A 19,572-nucleotide genomic window follows, 5' to 3' on the forward strand; every position below is an offset into this window, starting at 1 on the left:
CCGTTGTCCAAGCTCAACCTCGGCGGCTTTCATCCGGAATGAGGCCAGATGTCAAGGCCCCGAGGCACCACCTACAATCTGCCAAGCCGGCCTCTTCCTTCGTCTGGCAATTGACCGTTTGCAGATTGGCCGGGAGAGGGACGGTGCAACACACACACACACACACATACAGTCGCTGGGTGCAATTAGTCTGTAACTTTCGTGTTGGTTTGATCAGCGAATGTGCTAGTGGCCAGGATTCTCCATCGCTCATATATCTGCATCTAGATCAACGATCGAGTTGTTAGTCGTGTAACCTTGTCTGCGGAGCAGCTCCAGGGTTGCTGACCCGTTGCAGGACATGAGTAAGTTGGCTGCGATCATAATCCGATACCCATACGAGGCTCTACGACTGTGACGCCTGAACGGCATTCGCTTGCATGGCCTTTTATTGCCGTAACGCTAATTTGACTTCTTGGATTAGAAACATAAGCGGGTCGCCATTCAGGTCATCATTTGGACGAATATAGCATCTCTTGGATTATTCCAGCCACTACTTATGTTGTTCCGCGATCACCCGCGCTCAAGACAACACGCAATGCGGCCCAAGTGAATCGACGCGAAGGCGCCCAATATACTCCGCTTTACACTGGAGAAGAAACCGTCAATGCCTTCACTGCCACATGCAAGAAATCCAAGGCACGTTTCAAGAACCAAGCCCAACCATCCTGAAACCATCTTTTGTAATCGTTTCCCCCACACACCGGGCTCTTCCAGGTAATAGGTTGACGACAGCCGAGAAGATAGCTTCGTCGTGCCTCAACAATGCTCCACCACATCCCGCATACCTCGTTTCAGGATCAGAGTCGAGAGACCGGGGGTAATCAGTGAGCTAACTGCTCTCGTAAAAAAAATAAGGTCGAGAGAGCCCAATAACATAACCTCTGGCCACATCATGAAAAAAAGAAAAAGGACCAAGTTGTCCTTACGTTTGAAGTTAAACGATTTTTAAGAGAAATTTTGGGGAGTGCCAAAAAGGAAAACTCCGCTGTATCCACCGCTTTAGATGCAAAGAAGCTCGTGTCAGAAGAGAAGTGCTCATTTTGAGTGAATTGACGAGTCGGGTGTATGTACTGGGCAGGACATAATCGAATGTTGCTTGGGGTATCGGCTGAAGGACATGAGGATATAAACATCATGAGCCTGCGCTGACTCGAAATGGCGGCTCGCGTTGCTGAAGGAGAGTCAAGAAATGAAATGCCAGGCAACCCCTGACTGGTGTATACATGCGGCGAGTTGACTCAACTGAGGAGAACGGGCCCGATTATGGCTGAGTGAAAAGAGATGAAGTTGTAGTAATTAGAAGCCCGGCGGGTACGCACTGCCGGGTATCATACCGTTGCCTCCCATTCGGGATGGGGGCCCGAGGCGGCTACCGGGTAGTTCGAAGTCGGGGTTGTTGTTCAACAGCATGTCCTGCCGTCGCTGTTGAACCGGCCGACGTGGCGGCATCTGCTGATGAAACCCAGGTATCGGAGGAGCGGGGTTCCACCTTGGGTTTATCCCTCTTTGGGATATCGAGGTGAAGTTTGACAGGTCAGACTCGGCGCCCGGGCTACGTGCACCGGCATCGGCATGAGCGTCATCATACATGTTGGGCGCGGGTAGAGGTACCTGAAGAGCCGGCGGGGCGCCTGCTCTGGAAGCCGGGGCCGAAGACGGAGCGTCCGCAAAGCGCGGATCGACGTCTTCATAGTAGTCGCTGCCCGCCGGCGCAGGTGAGCTACGGGCAGGTAGCTCGCCACGTTGCAGCGGGGACGCCATGCGCGATGCGTTACCATTTTGGTTCCAAGCTTGACGTGGGGGTAGGTATGCCCTATGGGTTCCGGATTAGTACAGATAACATGTGCAGAAATCTGGTGGGCTTACTCGTCTGTGCTGTACCTGCTCCCCTCAGTCATGTATGTGTCATGCCTCCGAGGCGGGGCTCTATTTCCACCATTCTGCTGCTGTAGTCCAACCATGCCCGCGATATCAGCGTCACTGTCTCGGAACTGGCCAAAACCTGTCGGTGCGTGAGACGGGCTTCCCGTCACTGCGTTCATCTCAACCGCTTGACCGGCCATTAGGGGCGGTACATCGCCAGGGAGAGGTGGGGGAGACTCGGCTCGCGGCAAGCTCGTACGCTCTGGATTGTAGGTCTCATAGCCTTGCTGCTGGGGGATGGAGGGGAGGGAAGGGTTTGTGCTGTTGTTTGCACTGATATATCCCGGAGCCATGTCCATGGAGCGACGTGCGGCGTATGGGCCACCGGGAGGGGGACCGCCATAGCCGTTGCCCGGACTTGGTCTGCGGTCGTAGGGCCCAGGCCCACCGGGAGGGGGACCACCATAGCCGTTGCCCGGACTTGGTCCGCGATCATAGGGTCCAGGCCCACCGGGGCCAGGTTGGTAGCCCGGCGGAGGCGGCCGTCCGCCTCGCATGCCATTCGGGCCAAATCCGCCACGGGGTGGCGGTCCGTATCCACCTCGACCACCAGGAGGGGGGCCACCGTAGCCTCCTCGTCCCGGAGGGCCATAACCGCCTCTTCCTGGAGGTGGCGGTCCGTAGTTGTTGTACCCACCCCTGCCGTAGCCACCACCGCCGCCGCGTCCTCTAAATCCGCCAGGCGGCGGGCCGCCTCTACCTCTCATGCGCTCTTGGGAAGGCCCTCTCCTGGGACCGAAGCCGTCTTGTGGCGGCATTGGGTTCCCATACGGATCTCTCTGGTGAGGCGGAACAGATCCAGATCGTGAGGGGGGGGCATCCATCGCAGCCGCAGCACCTTGGAAACCATTGACGGGGCTCCTGGACGTCAGGGGAATGCGTTCATCGCTGACCTGGTCGTCCTTCTGGGATTCGAATGAGGCATATGTAGGCATCTTGTCCATGCCATTTCCACCGCTTACAACGGGCATGGTCGGCTGCGGGCTGGCGGGAACAGCGGGCTTGGATTGAGCCTCGCGGTTGTAGTAGTTCTCGCCGCTCATTTCGGCATTCTCTGCGATGCGCTTCTTCCTGGCTTTTCTGCTGACCAGCATACGCCGCATAGCGCAGGCCACGAGCGCACTCATTCCAACAAGAATCGTGGCGGCAAGGACAATGTATGAGCCCCAGGCCATGTGAGGGACGAACAAGAGAACATCGACCAGAAAGGCGAGGAGACAGATGAGAAAGTCAATGAAGGAGAAGATGAAGACGGCAAGTAGGTACCTCGCTGAGTGAGAGGGTGAGTGGAGGTGAGCGACGGCCCCCATGATGAACATGATGAGCGTCGTAAGGGCAGCGATGGGGTGAACGATCAGAATGGCCGAGAGTGTGTTTCGGGCCGAGTCTGGGAGATCGAAGGCGCCCCTGTGGTCTGCAGCCGCAAAGACTTTGGCTGGATAAGGTGTTAGTTTGTGGTCATCAATATGGTTGAACAGAGAGCCACGACGGTCAACTTACTGGTGTCATAGCCAATCTCGGGGCCTTCGCACTTGCCATTGGCCCTGCAGACACCGAAGACTCCAAAGTTGGCACCCTTGAAGCTGCCAAGTGGGATTGGCTTGATGATGGGTGTGGATAAGGTAGAAAGCAGGAGCAGGGCGAAGGCCGCAAAGAGCAGGACCGACATGGGGGTCGCCGGTCGCAACATGATGGCGGTTCGTCGTCGAGGAAACCTGCTTCAGAGAAATACGGGAAGCCGGCGTCGTCAAGACGCGGCGGGGATTGTGTGGGCTGCGCCCGAAGAGATTGGGTGTCGTCGCGAGGAAGTCGAGAATTGGCTAATTCGATATGAAAGCGTCGCGCGGCATCGTCTGTTCGGCAGGAGACGTCGAGATGGTTTAAAACAGTGACATAAACAACAATGTCAAAGAATGACAATCGGGGCGGTTTGGTTCCTGTCCCTCTTTCTTGTTTTCAGTGCCGTTTTCTTCTGCTCCTTTGTTCCCAAGTGCTGTTCGGGGACGTGATTACTGGCGGGCGTTGGTTGTGGGCCTGAAACAATGTCGCAAAGTTGCTGGCGATTCGGTCGAGGGTACAAATCAAATCGAACAGGACGAAGTAAAAATGATGGGCGGGGAGTTTCGGTCGTGGCCTGTGAGTGCAGGGTGCATGCAACGTTGAAGCCGAGATTGAGGTTGAGGTTGAGGTTGTGCGAAGTGAAGTGGGATCGAGTTCCCTCGTGTCGACCTGGAGAAAGGAAGAGGGAGAAGGAGACAAAGGTACGCACGATCTGGGGAGGAAGACGATGTGGGTAGGAGAGTGGGAGAGTGGATGACTTGTGTGTGGAGGGAGCGAGAAAGAAAAGGTGGGTCACCAGCCGTGGATGCAGCGAGGGTGTACAGTTTTGGGTCACAGAGAGGCCGACGAGGGGGGGGTCGGGACCAGGGGTGTGCGCGCAAGTAAAGGAAAGGGTGGGGTGAGGCGAGAGATCAAGAGAGCCAGAGCGAGAGACATGGGGAGCAGAGACATTGCGTAGCTGGTTGTGGCTGGGGCACTACCATGGAATGTAATGCCAGCGGCTTTCTCAGTTTACCTACCTACTCTGCGATGCCCGTTCTTGTGGCTAAGTCTTTACTTGGGCAGGTTCCCGTACGGTAATTGTGTAGAAATGATGGCTCGTCTGCGAGACTGAATCGGGCCCGGAGCAAGTGTGCCTCGATGATGACAGATGCGCTACAAGCACTCCGTAGGCGAGTATCGGACATGTGTACGGAGTAATGTGTACATGCCTATGATTAGGTAGGTGCATGGGTATGATGTACCTTGGGTAGTAGCGTACCTAAACTACGCAGTGCAATACATACCATATACATCCTATCGATATAGGTACAATGGTACCAGGCCGAAGTTAAATACCCCGGTTAGGTAACTAACGTCCATCCCCCTACTGCAGAAGTTCACTTTTGGTGAACATTCCCCCTCTATATGATGTCGGTTATGGGGGGTAACATCATAGGGGTATTTTACTTACCCCTGTCACCCTGTAGGTAGCATGTGACTCCACCCGGGACGCCCTGGTTTGGTGCGAGCATGAGAAAACCGGGTACGGATACTTACCGTCCTGCACAATGGCCTTGTTCTCGCCCGGCTGGTTATCGACAGGACATCAAATACAACCGAGGACTGGCTGGAACACAAGACATAACGGCAAAGCGGCAACGAGGCATTGCGGCGCCGCTTGTTGGAACCCAGACCAACAAGACGTCGGTCGACCATTGGCGTCTTTCATTTCCTGGGTCACGGCTGATATCACCTCGACGATGGATGGAGAATGACAAGATTCGTCCACGCCCAACCAGACCCCATCATCTTCGTCCAGTGTACGGACTTACTACGCACACTACGGAGTATAGCGTAATGGTACGCAGGCCCGCCGGCCATCTGCAAAAACCGAATGCGCGCAATCGCGTGCTTTCATGGCGGGCCCTGCTTATCACTTCGCACCCGGTATTTCACGCCGCGCGCACCCACCAGACATATACATCGTGTATTGCTTGCCTGTACGGATATTCAGGGACCTAAGTACGTGTAGGCCATGGGTATCATCGCACACGCCGACGCCGGCATAGCGAACTTGTCTCGATCGAGCAGGTCGCGATGCAGCCCTCAAGAACCTATCGACCCTGATTCATCAAAGCTCAGCTGAATGAGTGAGGTTCGCGATGGAAGAGGGAATGCGCGGTGCGTGCCCTTTTCTCGTTCTTCATCCAAGTGCTCAAGGCAGGCAGGCAGGCAGGCAGACAGCCAGGCAGTGGACAATGTAGGATCGTCTAGACGTCTGCTTTGAGGTTTTGCACCTATCCTGTAAGCCAGCGAGTCCCGTCGGCGAGTTTCTAACCCATCACCATCCCATCCCGTACCCCCCCACGCTGGCCGCTTCTTGGGGCTTGTGAAAGGGCAAGGGATTTGTAACGACAGTCTAGATTCATCGCTCGAACCATTGTTGCAGAGGCATGAAATTGTGAATCAACGGCCCCTTGTCGGCCAGGAGTAAGTGGAACCTCTGTGGGTGCGTGGATTCCAGGGGTCTGTTGCATACTACCTACCATGTATCCGTAGATAGTACGGAGTAGTACTCCGTACGGAGTATCCGTCGTAGTGTGCGCAACGTCGTTGTTGGTCGCATGCATCCTTACACTGTAATTACAGACTTGCACCCGCTCACCGTCGACTCGCAATCAACCATTGCTACAAACCTGACAATCGTGGACCGACTACGTCGCGGGTATCCTTACTGCGTACAGGAGGCTCATTTACCGTCGCCCGCGGACTGCTTATTCGCAGTTTTGCCCCAGCGTGTCGGGACAGAAAGCAACGACCCGCAGTGCAGTGCCGAATGTCAAACGGCAACCATGTCCTGTAGATGCATGTATGGATGGCCACGCTCTGGGTCGAAACCGGACGCCCCCCGCTTACAGCAGGGAAACTATGTAGGTTCCGTTGGCGGCAACAACGCATGCCAACGCTATCCTGGGTTATTTCGCTATTTCAGGATTCCAACCTGCCGAAGCCGTGCCACGTGCGTGCGCTACCATACTTTCACCTTACCTACCGTAGTACCTAGTAGTCCCTAGTACGGATAGTCTGCTACCTAGTGGACAATTCTGTAAACCAAAAAGAGAGCCATGGCGGAGGGGCGAAACACTCATCAGAGAGACCTGGACGTGAGTTTGAGCCCTTCGTTTCCTTCCGGGGCTCGTCTCGCCGGGAAACCCAATGGGAAGCCCTGTGATTCCCGCCTTTGTGGGAGCGGGTGGGCCTCATCCAGACGGGAGAATCTGACGCATCTGGACCTCATGTCTATAAGCAACTTTGTGACACGGCGCCTCGCCGTCTCGGATTCTGAAGCTAACCCCAAGGTTGTTCGCCATGCGTGTCCCGCTGGCTTCCATGCCAATCCATCCCCGACAGTCCAGTCCAGTCCAGTCCAGCCCAGCCCAGCCCAGTAGACCGCCGGCTTCGGTCAACGTCGCCCATCCGCTGTATAACCCGTCACGACGAAAAGATCAAGTGCGACAGCTACCACGCCGCTGGGGAGCAGCACTGCGCTTGGCCTCGACCATACCGCCTTCTTGAGGTGCGCGTGTGTCTCGTAAGGTATCGGGCTGCTTGGCTGTGCTTCGGCAGGTTGTTGTCTCTGCCCCGTACATGATGCCTGGTTGTTCCTCGAACGACCAAACGGCGCCAAGCAAAGTCAATGGCCGGCAAGGGCCGCTGCGAGATCCGATGTCGAGTACCTTGTCAAGGTTGCCAACTCTTCTTGACGTTTTCTGGGGAATTGGCTGTCCGCACGGCAAACAGACAGCTGTCCGTGTTCAGTGTTTGAGACATGCCCTGCTGCTGTATGGCTCTCGCGTGGTAGTCAACCCGCGTTGGCGCGAGGCACCAGCAGGTGAGAGTGTGTAGCCGACCAGTCCAATTGAGACCAACCCCGGAATACCATGTATCGACTTCTGTCCCCTCACCCAGACCTCTCACTCCTGGGCAGCGGCATACACGATTGCCTACACTGTCAGCATCCAAAGAAGCCTCGTCTATCGTGGAATGCCGTCCAGCCTGCCGGGCATCAATGCGATTGCTTACACAGTACAGTCATGTTGGACATCGACAACTTTGAATATGTAACCACCCCCTCCAGCCCAAACGAAAACGTCACACCAGCCGATACATGCGTCAAGGTGAATCGCTGCAAAGTTGTTGCTTTTGGGGGGCCACAGAACCCCTTCCTTGTTGGTATTGAGTATGCAACTCCCCCCTCCCCAGGTCGCCCGACAAGCAAGCGCCCTCCTATGTCAGACAATGAGGAATTCAGATGAAGGTACGCCGGTACCTTTGGCGCGCATCGACAAAGTGGCGGGAACAGCCGTCGCTAAGCTGCGTGAGGGATGGGGGGGGCCAGGCTGGTTCAAACCACTCATTCCTTATGCTTTGGTTCCTTGGTTCATGGTACGGCAGGCTGCACGAGCGCGACTGGCCGTCGTTTTGGGGCAATTCTAATCTCCAATCTCAGTTTTGTTTCACTTGATCTGAGGCACCGGACCAAGTCGATCCCTCATGCCTCAGAACAAGCACTTCGGACGGAAGTCTGATTGGCCCTGTCAGCGAACCTCTGGATCCCAAGACAGAGCCGTCGCCAGTTACGAAAACGTGGCTGAGGTCATTGAGGTTACAGGGCCGATCAGGGGCGGAGGCAGTTGATGCGTGATGTTCCCTCAAGATTCTGGATGAACTGGTGATGAATGACGATCCCCAACGATCGTCTGCTGGCATTTGTCTGGCTGACTGCTTCTACGCCCCACAGCACCAGTTTCGTAGTGTAGGTAGCTGTCACTATTTGGCGCACCCCCGGCGAGTAATTACCTCGTCGTAATATTGCATGTTTTGGCGGGAAGACGATGGACTCGGACCTGCGTACGATCCCGCTGGTCTCGGGATTAAGCAAACATCCGATATCGACCCGACAGCCCCAAATACCCGGTGAACTGACACGGCCCATGGCTCGTGATGACAGTCGAGGCTTCTTGGAGAGGTTGCTGGCAACACTTTCCTGTTCCACACATCGCCCGTGAACATCATTATACATAGAATACCGAGCCGCCTACTAGAACAGCTAGCTCGGACTGATCCCGTACCGAATCACAACGTCGTCGCCCGTCGCGGGAGGGCCGAGGTAGACACCTGCAACCGGTGCCGAAAAAGGTTGAAGCGGGGCCGGCGATAAGCAGATAGGAGCGGACCGCCTCGGTGCGTTTCATGATTCGCCGACGGCCGATAGCGTGTCTCTCGACCATCGTCATTGATCGCGTTGGAACCAGCGGCGCATCCGGCGTGTACGTACCCACCTCGGGCTTACAACTTTTTCTCCCCCCCCCTTCGGCTTTCATTCCTTCCAACCGAATCGAGGGTGATGGTTCGGCTTCTGCTTCATTTCCCCTCTGCATACCATCCATAACCAGCTATGTTACGTCAAACCATAGCTGGCCTTGCCGCGAGGGCACCGGCGCAGCAGAGACGTCTCCTCTCTGCCTCCTCCTCCGCCGCCGCTATCGCGGGGCGCCATTTGCTCCGTACTTCGACGACGGTACCGACGGCGACGACGACAACGACGACGACGACGAAGACAACGCCGCGGCGATTCCTCTCCTACACACGAACCGCAAACATACGCACGAGCAACCACCGCCAAGCCTTCGTCCCGCCCTCGCCCGCCTCGCTCGGCGCACCGCGCAAGGCACGCACATATCCCCGAGGGCGCAAATGGCTGCGCCGGCTCCTCGTCCTCTCAGCCGTCGGCGGCTCCATCTACCTCTTCGACCGCCAGGTCTACGCCTCCGGGTTCGGCCGGACCCTCCGCACTTTTGGCATGGGCCTCATGGTCGCCCTCGACTACAAGGTCAACTTCCGCCCGCAGCCGCTGACCGGCGGCTCGGTCCAGGACCTGCACCGCCGCAACGCCGAGCGCCTGTCGGAGCTGCTGCGGCACAACGGCGGGCTGTACCTCAAGATCGGCCAGGCCATCGCCATGCAGAGCGCCGTGCTGCCGCCCGAGTTCCAGAAGATGTTTGCGCGCATGTTTGACGACGCGCCGCAGGACGACTGGACCGACGCCGAGGCCGTCATCCGCGAGGACTTTGGCGGCAAGAGCGTCGAGGAGGTGTTCGGCGTCAGCTTCCGCGGGGAAGAGGGCAAGGGCGTCATGGAGAGGCGCGCGAGGGCGAGCGCCAGCGTCGCGCAGGTGCACTGGGCGCGGCTCGCCGACGGCCGCGAGGTGGCCATCAAGATCCAGAAGCGGGAGATTGCCAAGCAAATCAGCTGGGACCTGTGGGCCTTCAAGACGGTCACCTGGATCTATAGCAAGTGGTTTGATCTCCCGCTGTACAGCCTCGTGCCCTTTATCACGGAGCGGCTCGAGCTCGAGACGGACTTCCTCAACGAGGCCAAGAACTCGGAGACGATGCGCGAGCTCATACAATCGGAGAAGAGCCTGCGCGGCAGGGTCTACGTGCCCAAGGTGTACGCGGAGCTGTCGTCGAAGCGCGTCATGGTGACGGAGTGGATCGAGGGCGTCCGGCTGCGGGACAAGCAGGGCATCAACGGGCGCTGGATGGGCGGCTACGGCAAGGGGTCCCCCGGCGTCAATGGCGCGCAGCTCCAGCCGCCCGATTTGGCCACGGTCCGCCGCGAGCTCCGGGAGCGGCCCTACGCCGAGCAGATCAAGCCGGAGCGCGCCGAGTGGAAAGGCGTGCGCGGGCGCGGCGGCCTGGGCCTATCGAGCAAGGAGGTCATGACGACCATGATCGACCTCTTCGCAGCGCAGATCTTCAAGTGGGGGGTGGTGCACTGCGACCCGCACCCGGGCAACATCTTCATCCGGCGGCTGCCCAACGGGCGCGCGGAGCTCGTCCTCATCGACCACGGGCTGTACGTGTACATGTCGGACAAGTTCCGGCACCAGTACGGCGTGTTCTGGAAGGCGCTCATGACGTTCGACAACAAGACGATCGAGCGCATCACCGGCGAGTGGGGCATCAAGGCGGCGGACGTCTTCGCGACGGCGACGCTGCTGCGGCCGTACGAGGGCGGCGACGAGCGGACGGGCAGCCGGCTGATGAAGGAGCTCGAGGGCAAGACGCCGGCCGAGCGGCACTACGAGATGCAGCAGCAGATGAAGCAGGGCATCCGCGAGATGCTGGCGGACGAGGAGAAGTGGCCCAAGGAGCTCATCTTCATCGGCCGCAACATGCGCATCGTGCAGGGCAACAACCAGTACCTCGGCAGCCCCGTCAACCGCGTCAAGATGATGGGCGAGTGGGCGAGCCGCAGCCTGTTCCAGGACCCGAACCTGCCGTGGGCGCAGCGCGCGGGCAACGCCTGGCGGCACCTGCTGTTCAAGGGCGTGCTGGCCCTGACGGACGTGGCCTTTTACTTCTTCAAGATCAGGCAGTGGCTCGGCCTCGGGGGCGGCATGGAGGACGAGATGGAGAAGAGGATGAAGGTCATGGCGCAGGACTTTGGGGTCGAGCTGCAGCATAATGTGTTTGAGGGATAGACGTTCCTAGAGGGAGGGGGGGGGTAGAAGTGTGTGTGTGTGTGTGGGTGTCTCTTATAGAATTACGGTAGCCGGCGGTCCGGTTTACATTTGACGGGTTTGCGGTTTTATAGACTCGCCGCGAGAGTCCTTTAGATATTATGTCGATACAGGAAAGATACCACTCATATGTTATTCTATTGTACTCTTTTATCATGAAAAGCCACGTTTGGTCCGAGTTTCTTGCCGCATGATGGAGCAAGGGGTGGAGGGGGCAAAGGCAACAGCAAATAGGACATGTAGGTATCCAGACGCACCGAGCCGTGGCCAAAGAGGCTCGATGGTTTCTGGCCGTTGCTGCACAGAACAGGTGAGCCTTGGCTCACGCAGAGCGGCTCAATATCCGTCCCTTGCGGAAGAATGCCTCCATATTTGGCTGAGACACACTTCCTCCCGTCCTCATCTCTAACCGCACATCACTATCCACGATACCTGGGGCATTCAAGAAACAGTAAGGATGGCTTAGGGGCTAACGCCAGGTCGCCTCGGGCCGACCCGGTTGTCAGCTTCGGCGGGGTCCCAGCCATGTACGAAGTTATCCCTTCACCCCCGGGGCGACGTATCCTTCACCTCCCAGGACGATGGCAGGCTATGGTGGACACCTCAAAACTATACTCTGCCTCTACCTATACACGTCCATGGATTACAGTTGCGACCAATATAAATAGTAAGTATCATCAGCAATAAACCGCTGAAGGACATGCAATTTACTTCGGCAAGACCCCCACAGCCGCTTTTCAGGAGACCAGCGTAGTCTGTAGAGCCGGATCATCCATGGTCCCCTGGCGGATTACGATAGAAACTTCGTTCTGGCACCGGACAGCCTACAAGTGAACACGCCGTCGGACGGGTATCAGTAAGGGCCGAGGAGCAAGGTCTCCGTCAATGAGGATTGTACATACTTGGCCTTTTTGGCCACTCCCGCTTTGGAGTCATACACGACAGTAGTATGGAGAAGTATCACCCCGGGGGGCAGCTCGAACGACTTACAGCAGACGATGCACGTTTCCCTGAGTGCTCCGCCGTTTTTCGTGTCTCTAAACACGCATTGGTATACGGGGATGTTCTATGCGAGGGACGGTAGAGGAATATAACACACTCACACGCACACACACACACACACACACACACACACACCGATGCTAGGCAGGAGAGCATCAGCAAACTCTCGCCCCGACGCCGTTGCCCATTGGGCACCGGGCCCTCGGAACCACAACGGGTCGGTGAGGCCGACACACTGCCGCCCCACATGAAACCACCGAAATCGCCTCTTCTTCGCTATTGTTTCTTGCAACCTTGTGTCCATGAAGGCCCTGGGTGCCACGGCGGTCGCGTGATGCGTCATGGGCTATCGTGGACAAAGGTGTTTGCTGGACAAGGCTGGACGACGGCGTCGTCGTCGTCGTCGTGTGGGCTCATGGTCCCGCTCTCCGGGCACAACCCCAGCCACAACCACGGCAGACGAACGAAGACGAGGAGTCTCGCCTACTGGAACTGGAGAAGCGCCCAGCGGTGAAAGCGACGCGGAACAGAGTTGGCATACGTTCCTGACTCGCCTGCCTCACCGTGCTTACTCTCCGGCCCGTCTGCTAGCGACGGATACACGATCCGCCCCTGGTGGACCAGGGCTTTCTTCACATCTTCGCAGGAGCATACGTCATACGTCTGCGGCTCAGCGGGGCTCCTCGATCCCTATCTCAGGGTCCTGGGGATAGCCGCAAGAGAATGGGTACCAACATCTCGGAGCAGGCGAGCCCACCCTCCGCTCTGGGGATATGCCGGGATCGCATTCTCCGAGACACTGAGCATCCCTAATCGCGAGAGATAGACAGGAAAGATGTCGAGAGGCGCGGATCCATGGTCACGTTGCTTGCCGGTCCTTCCGAGAGAAGAAGCAGTCTGGAAGGGTGCAAAACGAGAACCCCACGCGATGTGTCTTGAAACCGCCCCAGGTGGCAGTCTTCAAGAGGGGAAAGACTTTGCGTTCCGCCGGGAGTATAGCAGCCGCTGATATGATAGAGGTAGGCAGATATGGCCCCCACAACGTACCATTGACTAACCAACACCTCTGGCCGTGCTGAAAGCATAGACGGAAGAGAGGAGCCGCAGTCCGGCCTCGAGAAATAATAGACAATCATGCAATATGGCGTCGACGCGATGGCTGGAACGAGACTGAACTACAGACTCGAGTGAGAGTGCGGCGGCGGCGAGGCTTCACAGTAGAGGAGGCCCGCGGAACATTCTGCATATTGGGCAACATCACCCTGGCAAAAGCAAGACAGGCAGGCGGTGTTCGTGGGCCGATTGTACCTTGTCCGACACCGTCAGCGGGCTCATCTGCGTAAGGCTGAGCTGAGCCAGCACGTCCGCTGCGATCGGCCCGGCCCTGGTGGTTGGCTAGCTTGCGGCGCCTCGAGACATTGTGTGGCCGTGTTACTCGCCAGCGGGTGCAGAGGTTGGCGCCGCCAAGCCCTGGACAGCTGGTTCGTGGATTCCACGTGGACACAGCAACGCGGCATGGCATCTCTGGCCAGGCCGTCGTAGCTCAACCTCGAGTCGATCTTACATGACATCGGGCCGAGGAGGGCGCCGCCTGGGTAAGCTGCGTAACGGAGGGATTGAGAGAGAAGGGGGGAGGGATCTCGATATTCACTTTCCGTCCATGTCCTGGACCTGCATGAAGTCGGGTTAAGCTTGGGCCTGTGTGAAGGTGATTAGCCATGGCTCGTCTCACAGCTCATGGGATACGGCGAAGCACCGTCAAAGGCCACCAACAGAAGGCCCCGCGCGGGAAATGAGGGAAGTTGGCATGAACAAGGGGGGCCAGTGAACCGAGGTTATGTGCATGCATTGTTCCACAGACTAGGGCAATGTAAAATTTGGAGCGACGATCGATCTCGGACAATTTGGAAGGAAATCTTTCTGGGATGATAGGGTATTGAAAAAAAAAAAAAAAAAGGCGTGGTCAATATGAAACAAGGGCTATTTCGGCGTCGGCGATCCACGGTCCGGTCCACGGGCAATGGGAACCGACAAAGGGCGGATGGGGAGGTGAGCGAGATCATGTCACGGCTTTGGGGGGGGGTGCAAGTGAGAGATTACGGGGACGAGTCGAGGAGAGGGAGGCTGTGAGTGAGCCTTGTTGACAATGAAGGACCGACCGTGACAATTAGCAGAGCGGCAGTCTGGGTGTCGTGATGGGATGGATGATGGCCATGACTGCACCGCAAAGTTGGGAATGTCAGTCTCATGCAACCTTTCCGGTGGGTATTCGGGAGACAAGACAATAGCATCCGTGCCCTGCAGCTTAGACAGGCAGGCAGGTATCCTACATACATAGTAATATGTACTCGGTATGGGTAGGGCAGATAGGACTTGTGGCACCCCACTGTAGGTAGGTATCTGCATCCGAGATGTGCACCCAAAACTCTCTCTTTTCTTCTTTACCAGGGAAAGATTGCCCAGCTGCAGCAAGTCATGTTTGGGAGTGACACGGTTCTGGCCGTCAATCTGAGATGAGAGGACGGTGTGGGAAAGTCAGGCGGGCTCTTCATCATCATCATCATCATCGTCATTCCCATCACCAGACGGACCGTCCCTCCATGTGCCGGCCCCGACATGACCCCGTCTCATGTATTGGCCGTCGTCCGATAAATCACCCATTTCGAGGGCTTTGGTCACCGCCATACGGGCCCCGGGGACAGGTCCGGTTGAACACGAAGGCTTCGCGTCGCATCGCATCGCATTCGGCATCTGTTGGACGGTGTTACACGGATGCCCATGGCCATGTCATCTAGCGTAGGTACCTATTGGGTATTGGGCTCCGGCTAGCAGACAATGGTCTACCGTACACTATGTCGGTCCAAAGTCGTGTCATACTTGGTAGTAGCGGCTCGACCAGTTAGTTCTGCGTCAAGGCGGCCAGGCCAGCCAGCCAGCCAGCAGAGTTCAAACGGTGTTTCTGGGAGAGGGGCGGGAAGGGGGGTGGCTCGTAGTGAGTGGCTCTTGGCGAGACCAGCCCTTTTTTGGGGGGGGGGGGGGAGGGGGGAGTCACTGTCACCGACCCTGACCCCCGATTGCGTTACCTACTACGGAGTAGTTTGGCTCTCACAGGGGAGGGTCCTCTGGGAAAGGGGGCGTTACACGCAATGCGGAGAGGTTTGAGGGGCTCTCTCCTTGCTCCGTGGTCCATCCATTACAGTCCTAGGTACCCTTACAGGCTACGTACCGTGCCTAGGTAGTACATGTAGGTAGGGACTGTAGTGTAGGTAAACTACTCCGTACCGTACCCAGAGGCTGATGGAGAACGGGTAGGTACATCGGCCTCGACCCAGTTTGGCGCTGCCCCGTCTGTACCTGCGTCGGGGGAATTGCGCCACTTGCAGGGTGCTTGTGCTTGCGTGCGGACTACTTTCCCGACGCCGGCCAATGAGAGGATCGGATTGGTGTTGCTTCAGAGAGCAGAGCACATCCCGACCGAGAGGCAGGCAGGCGTCTGTCTGTCTGTCGCCGGCGCAAATTGGACGGGACATTGGATCCAGTATGGGGGGACCTACCTACCGATCTAGGTAATGTCATCAGCCAGTTGCCCTGCTGCTGTTTTCCCGTTCCCTTAACCACCTCACATGTCATTGGCTGTCGTTGTCATGCCTCAACAAAAGAAACAAAACCCGACAGGTGAAGGAAGCAACAAAAGGCCGTCGATGCAATTGGCAATTTTCCAACCACGTAATCTTGCTTCACCTCGTACAAATACTCCCTAGGTAACCAAAGGCCAGTCACCGACCCCCGTTTCCATCTGTGCCGGCTGTATGTAGGCCACCTACCTACATACCTACCTACATACCTACCTACTTACACGTGTACTTGGTATACTGCGCACGTATATATGTAGTGCACCTCCACTGGCATAATTGCGCTGGTCGCGGCGCCCCATCCAACCCGCCCGCTTCCCCTCGCCCTGCCCACTTATCGCCCATCGTGCGGCTGCATTGGGCCATCCGTCATATTCCACTCCCACTCGCTCCCCGATCCCCCGGTCCAGGTCCAGGAGGTCTCGACTACGCATCCATCTGGAGACTGTCTCCCATTTGCCATTTGTGAACCAACGAGACTGACTCTTCCTTGTTTCTTTTCCTATCCCACGACCCGCCTGGCCTCTGGCATGCCTATCTGCTCGTTTCCCTTCCCTCACCCGCCTACGGATACTTCCTTTCCGTACCAAGCTACTTATCCAACGCCGTCCCTCCCCCTCGTCGACATCCAGCCCGAACTTTCTGTCCATCCCTCCTCGGCATCGTGCGAGGTACCCGGCCTTCTCACACTTGCACGCGCGCCCGCGCAAACCCAACCCACACACGATCCTCCCCACGCCGCCACCCATCTTTCATCCCATCTTCCTCATCCATCGCTCGAGCAGAAAACACTCGCTCCCCTCGCCCATTCATTCGTCTGACGTCTGGCTTTTGCTTCTTGGACCGAACCACTTGCATCTGCTTTCGCGCCCATTGCGTCTATAGCTTCTCAATAGCGACCTCGCATCCACACTAGCCTGCCTGCCTTCTTCATCAACCCGGCACTTGTTTTCTTGGGTAAGTGCGCATCACGGCCATAATCTCGCGCCCGTCTCCTCCCTCACCACCATCCTCCTGCCCTCCTCTCCCCACCTCTGTTGTTGTTGTTGTTGTTGTTGTTGTTGTTCTTGTTCTTGTTGTTGCGAACCCGCCCCTCCTTCACGCCCTTCCTGGACGGCAGATCTCCTGCCTAAAAGACGGTCGTGCATCGCAACCCAGCCACGCGGGGAGGAAGAAGGGCACTGGGAACACCCACGCCCCCTCCCTGAAGCTCGACTTCGGAGCTGCCTTGACTTGCGCATTAGTTCCTGCTCCATCTCTCCCCTTTCTCTGCTCCGTCCTGGCTGGCATTGGCTTCCCTCCCACCCCTAAACGCCTCCCGCTGCCATTTCCCTGCCACGTCTCGTCTCGCAGACGCCGCCCAGAGGCACCCGCTGTAACTCCCTGCACCTCCCGCTTTCACTTCCTGCGGTTGGCCGAGAGAGAGAGGAGGGCGTCTGCGTGCTTGGCAATTGCGTCCGGCCCAATTTGTCGTCAATTGGAAGCTGACCTCGATCTAGGTACTAGACGCTCTTACTTCCCGCTATTGCCTTATTCAGCCATCGCCCCCCCCCCCCCTTTGCACTATTTCCCAAGGAAACCTCAATCTCTTCACTTGCATCGAGCACGAGCGTCCAAAAAACGAACCAAGACCGAGCGTATTCTCTCCCGGACACGTCAATTGTCGACCTGCAGCTTCGCTACCCGACACAGCGAACTGATCGATCCTCTTGACTACACCATTTTGGGAGCCGCTCGCACGCAACATACCCAGAAACCCCTAACCAAAAGAACAAGCACGACTGACGGTGCAGCTGGTCGTGTACTTGCGCATACCATTCAACGATTCCGTTCGCGGTTTCCAACTCTGAAACGTTTTTTTTTATGCCGAGGACCCCAGATAATGAGCCAGCCCCATCGCTCTAGCTTCGGTATGCTTCTCAGACGCTCCAAGTCCGGCGACTTGGGAAAGGGTGGTAAGAAGGCCCAGGCCCAGCGCCAACAGCAGGAACGCGAACTCGAACGTCAGCGCCTGGCTGCTGTCTCTCGCATTCCTCCCAAGCTTCCCGAGTTCTACAACGCCAATGACCAGCTCTCCAACTCGATTCCCTCTGACCTCCGCTCTGAAGGGGGCTACATCATGCCCGACCACACCATAGGCACCGCCTATTCCACCCGGCCGTCCATCGAGCCCAGCCGCAGCGTTGCGGGATCTGTCCCGCCAATGCCTCCGGTTCCCGACAGCGCCTACGACCCGTACGCTCGCACCGAGAGCATGACGCACCGCGGCCGATACAGTTACGCTAGCAGCGCCATCAGCACCATCAACAGCCCTAGAAGGGTCCGGAGAAGAAAGGATCCCACCCCGTTCAAGTGAGTCGCCCCCCCCCAACCCCCGAGACGTGAGACATGGCCATGCGTGCCTCGTCGCTCTAGCTTGCCTGCTAACTCGCCCGTAGCATCCTCGTCATTGGCACCCGCGGCGCTGGCAAGACTTCGTTCCTCGAGTTTCTCAAGACTGCCCTCGCACTTCCGCCCAAGAAGAGATCTCGCCGGACCGAGATCGAGGAGGACACGACTCCTAGGTCACCACCCTCTGGCAACTTCATCCCTCACTACCTCGAGACTGAGATTGACGGCGAGCGAGTCGGCCTTACGCTCTGGGATTCGGAAGGCCTCGAGAAGAACGTTGTCGATCTTCAGCTTAGGGAGATGTCGGCCTTCCTGGAGAGCAAGTTCGAAGAGACCTTCACTGAGGAGATGAAGGTGATCCGATCGCCTGGTGTACAAGATACCCACATCCACGCCGTCTTCATGGTTCTCGACCCTGCCCGCCTCGACCGCAACCTGGCGTCGGGGAAGGGCGCTGTTGTGTCCAATGGTCACAACGGCAAGTATACACCTCTCGATCGCATCCAGGGCGGCCTGGACGAGGATTTGGATCTGCAAGTACTTCGCACTCTCCACGGCAAGACGACTGTCATTCCTGTCATTGCCAAGTCCGACACAATCACCACCAAGCATATGAACATCCTCAAGAAGACTGTCTGGGATACCATCAAGAAGTCGGGCCTGGACCCTCTCGAAGCATTGGGCCTCGACGAGGATGACGACTCGACCAGAATTGAGGAAGAGGAAGAGCTTGCATCGGAGGACGAGCGGGCTGGCTCCGACGACGAGGACTTACTTCCCCTTCAGGGACGCGAAGGCACACCTGCTTCGCCCTGCTCAAACCGACTTTCCACCGCGTCCATCCGCCAGCACAAAGCGAAGCAAGAGACGAAAGCCGACGAGGTGCCGTTCCTTCCGCTCTCCATCATCAGTCCTGATCTATACGAGCCCGAGGTCCTGGGGCGCCGATTCCCCTGGGGTTTCGCCGACCCCTACAACGAGGAGCACTGCGACTTCACCAGACTCAAGGACGCCGTCTTCAGCGAGTGGAGGGCTGAACTCCGCGAAGCCAGCAGGGAGCAGTGGTATGAAGGTTGGCGTACTTCGCGACTTAAGAACAGCCCGAATGCCCGTCGACGATAGAATGCTTTCGAACCGACCCGCAAGGTCTCCTTGTGGTCACGTGATAGATACCCTTTCTCTTCTACATGCGCCAGTCTTTTCGATACTGGCCTTGCGCATCTTTTGTGCACTTGTCGTTGTCATTGTTATTGAGATTTCGAGAGCCCCGCGCAGCATACCCCCGTTTTTTGTCACATACTTTTACGAACTTCTACGGTTGGAAGGCACCTAAAAGAATACGGCGAAACGACAGTATCTTCAGGCCGGCCCCGCATGACGAAAACCCTTTGATATCCTCGGACGCTTTCTTGCCATGACGTTGCTTGTCCGACCGCTTGGCATGGTCTATGA

At 57.3% G+C, this 19,572-nt stretch overlaps 4 protein-coding genes across 4 annotated transcripts; 3 read left to right on the top strand and 1 right to left on the bottom strand.

Annotated features, from left to right (window-relative positions):
- Window positions 1–1,338: 1,338 nt before the first annotated feature.
- GLRG_02506 (pH-response regulator) lies at window positions 1,339–3,655 on the bottom strand (the record flags this gene model as incomplete). Its single annotated transcript, XM_008092515.1, has 3 exons — window positions 1,339–1,855; window positions 1,909–3,400; window positions 3,466–3,655. 3 exons carry the CDS (start codon window positions 3,653–3,655, stop codon window positions 1,339–1,341), a joined length of 2,199 nt encoding a protein of 732 aa, XP_008090706.1.
- Window positions 3,656–7,233: 3,578 nt separating this feature from the next.
- Window positions 7,234–7,823, top strand: GLRG_02507 (uncharacterized protein; the record flags this gene model as incomplete). Its single annotated transcript, XM_008092516.1, has 2 exons — window positions 7,234–7,405; window positions 7,600–7,823. 2 exons carry the CDS (start codon window positions 7,234–7,236, stop codon window positions 7,821–7,823), a joined length of 396 nt encoding a protein of 131 aa, XP_008090707.1.
- Window positions 7,824–8,965: 1,142 nt separating this feature from the next.
- On the top strand, window positions 8,966–11,056 carry GLRG_02508 (ABC1 family protein; the record flags this gene model as incomplete). The annotated part of the gene is made up of 1 exon (XM_008092517.1): window positions 8,966–11,056. The coding sequence occupies one exon, from the start codon at window positions 8,966–8,968 to the stop codon at window positions 11,054–11,056; it is 2,091 nt and encodes a 696-aa protein (XP_008090708.1).
- A 6,555-nt stretch (window positions 11,057–17,611) lies between these two features.
- On the top strand, window positions 17,612–19,242 carry GLRG_02509 (uncharacterized protein; the record flags this gene model as incomplete). The annotated part of the gene is made up of 2 exons (XM_008092518.1): window positions 17,612–18,081; window positions 18,168–19,242. 2 exons carry the CDS (start codon window positions 17,612–17,614, stop codon window positions 19,240–19,242), a joined length of 1,545 nt encoding a protein of 514 aa, XP_008090709.1.
- Between the last annotated feature and the right edge of the window lie 330 nt (window positions 19,243–19,572).

The sequence above is a fragment of the Colletotrichum graminicola genome (assembly GCF_000149035.1).
Source record: "Colletotrichum graminicola M1.001 genomic scaffold supercont1.5, whole genome shotgun sequence".
NCBI classification, from domain to species: domain Eukaryota; kingdom Fungi; phylum Ascomycota; class Sordariomycetes; order Glomerellales; family Glomerellaceae; genus Colletotrichum; species Colletotrichum graminicola.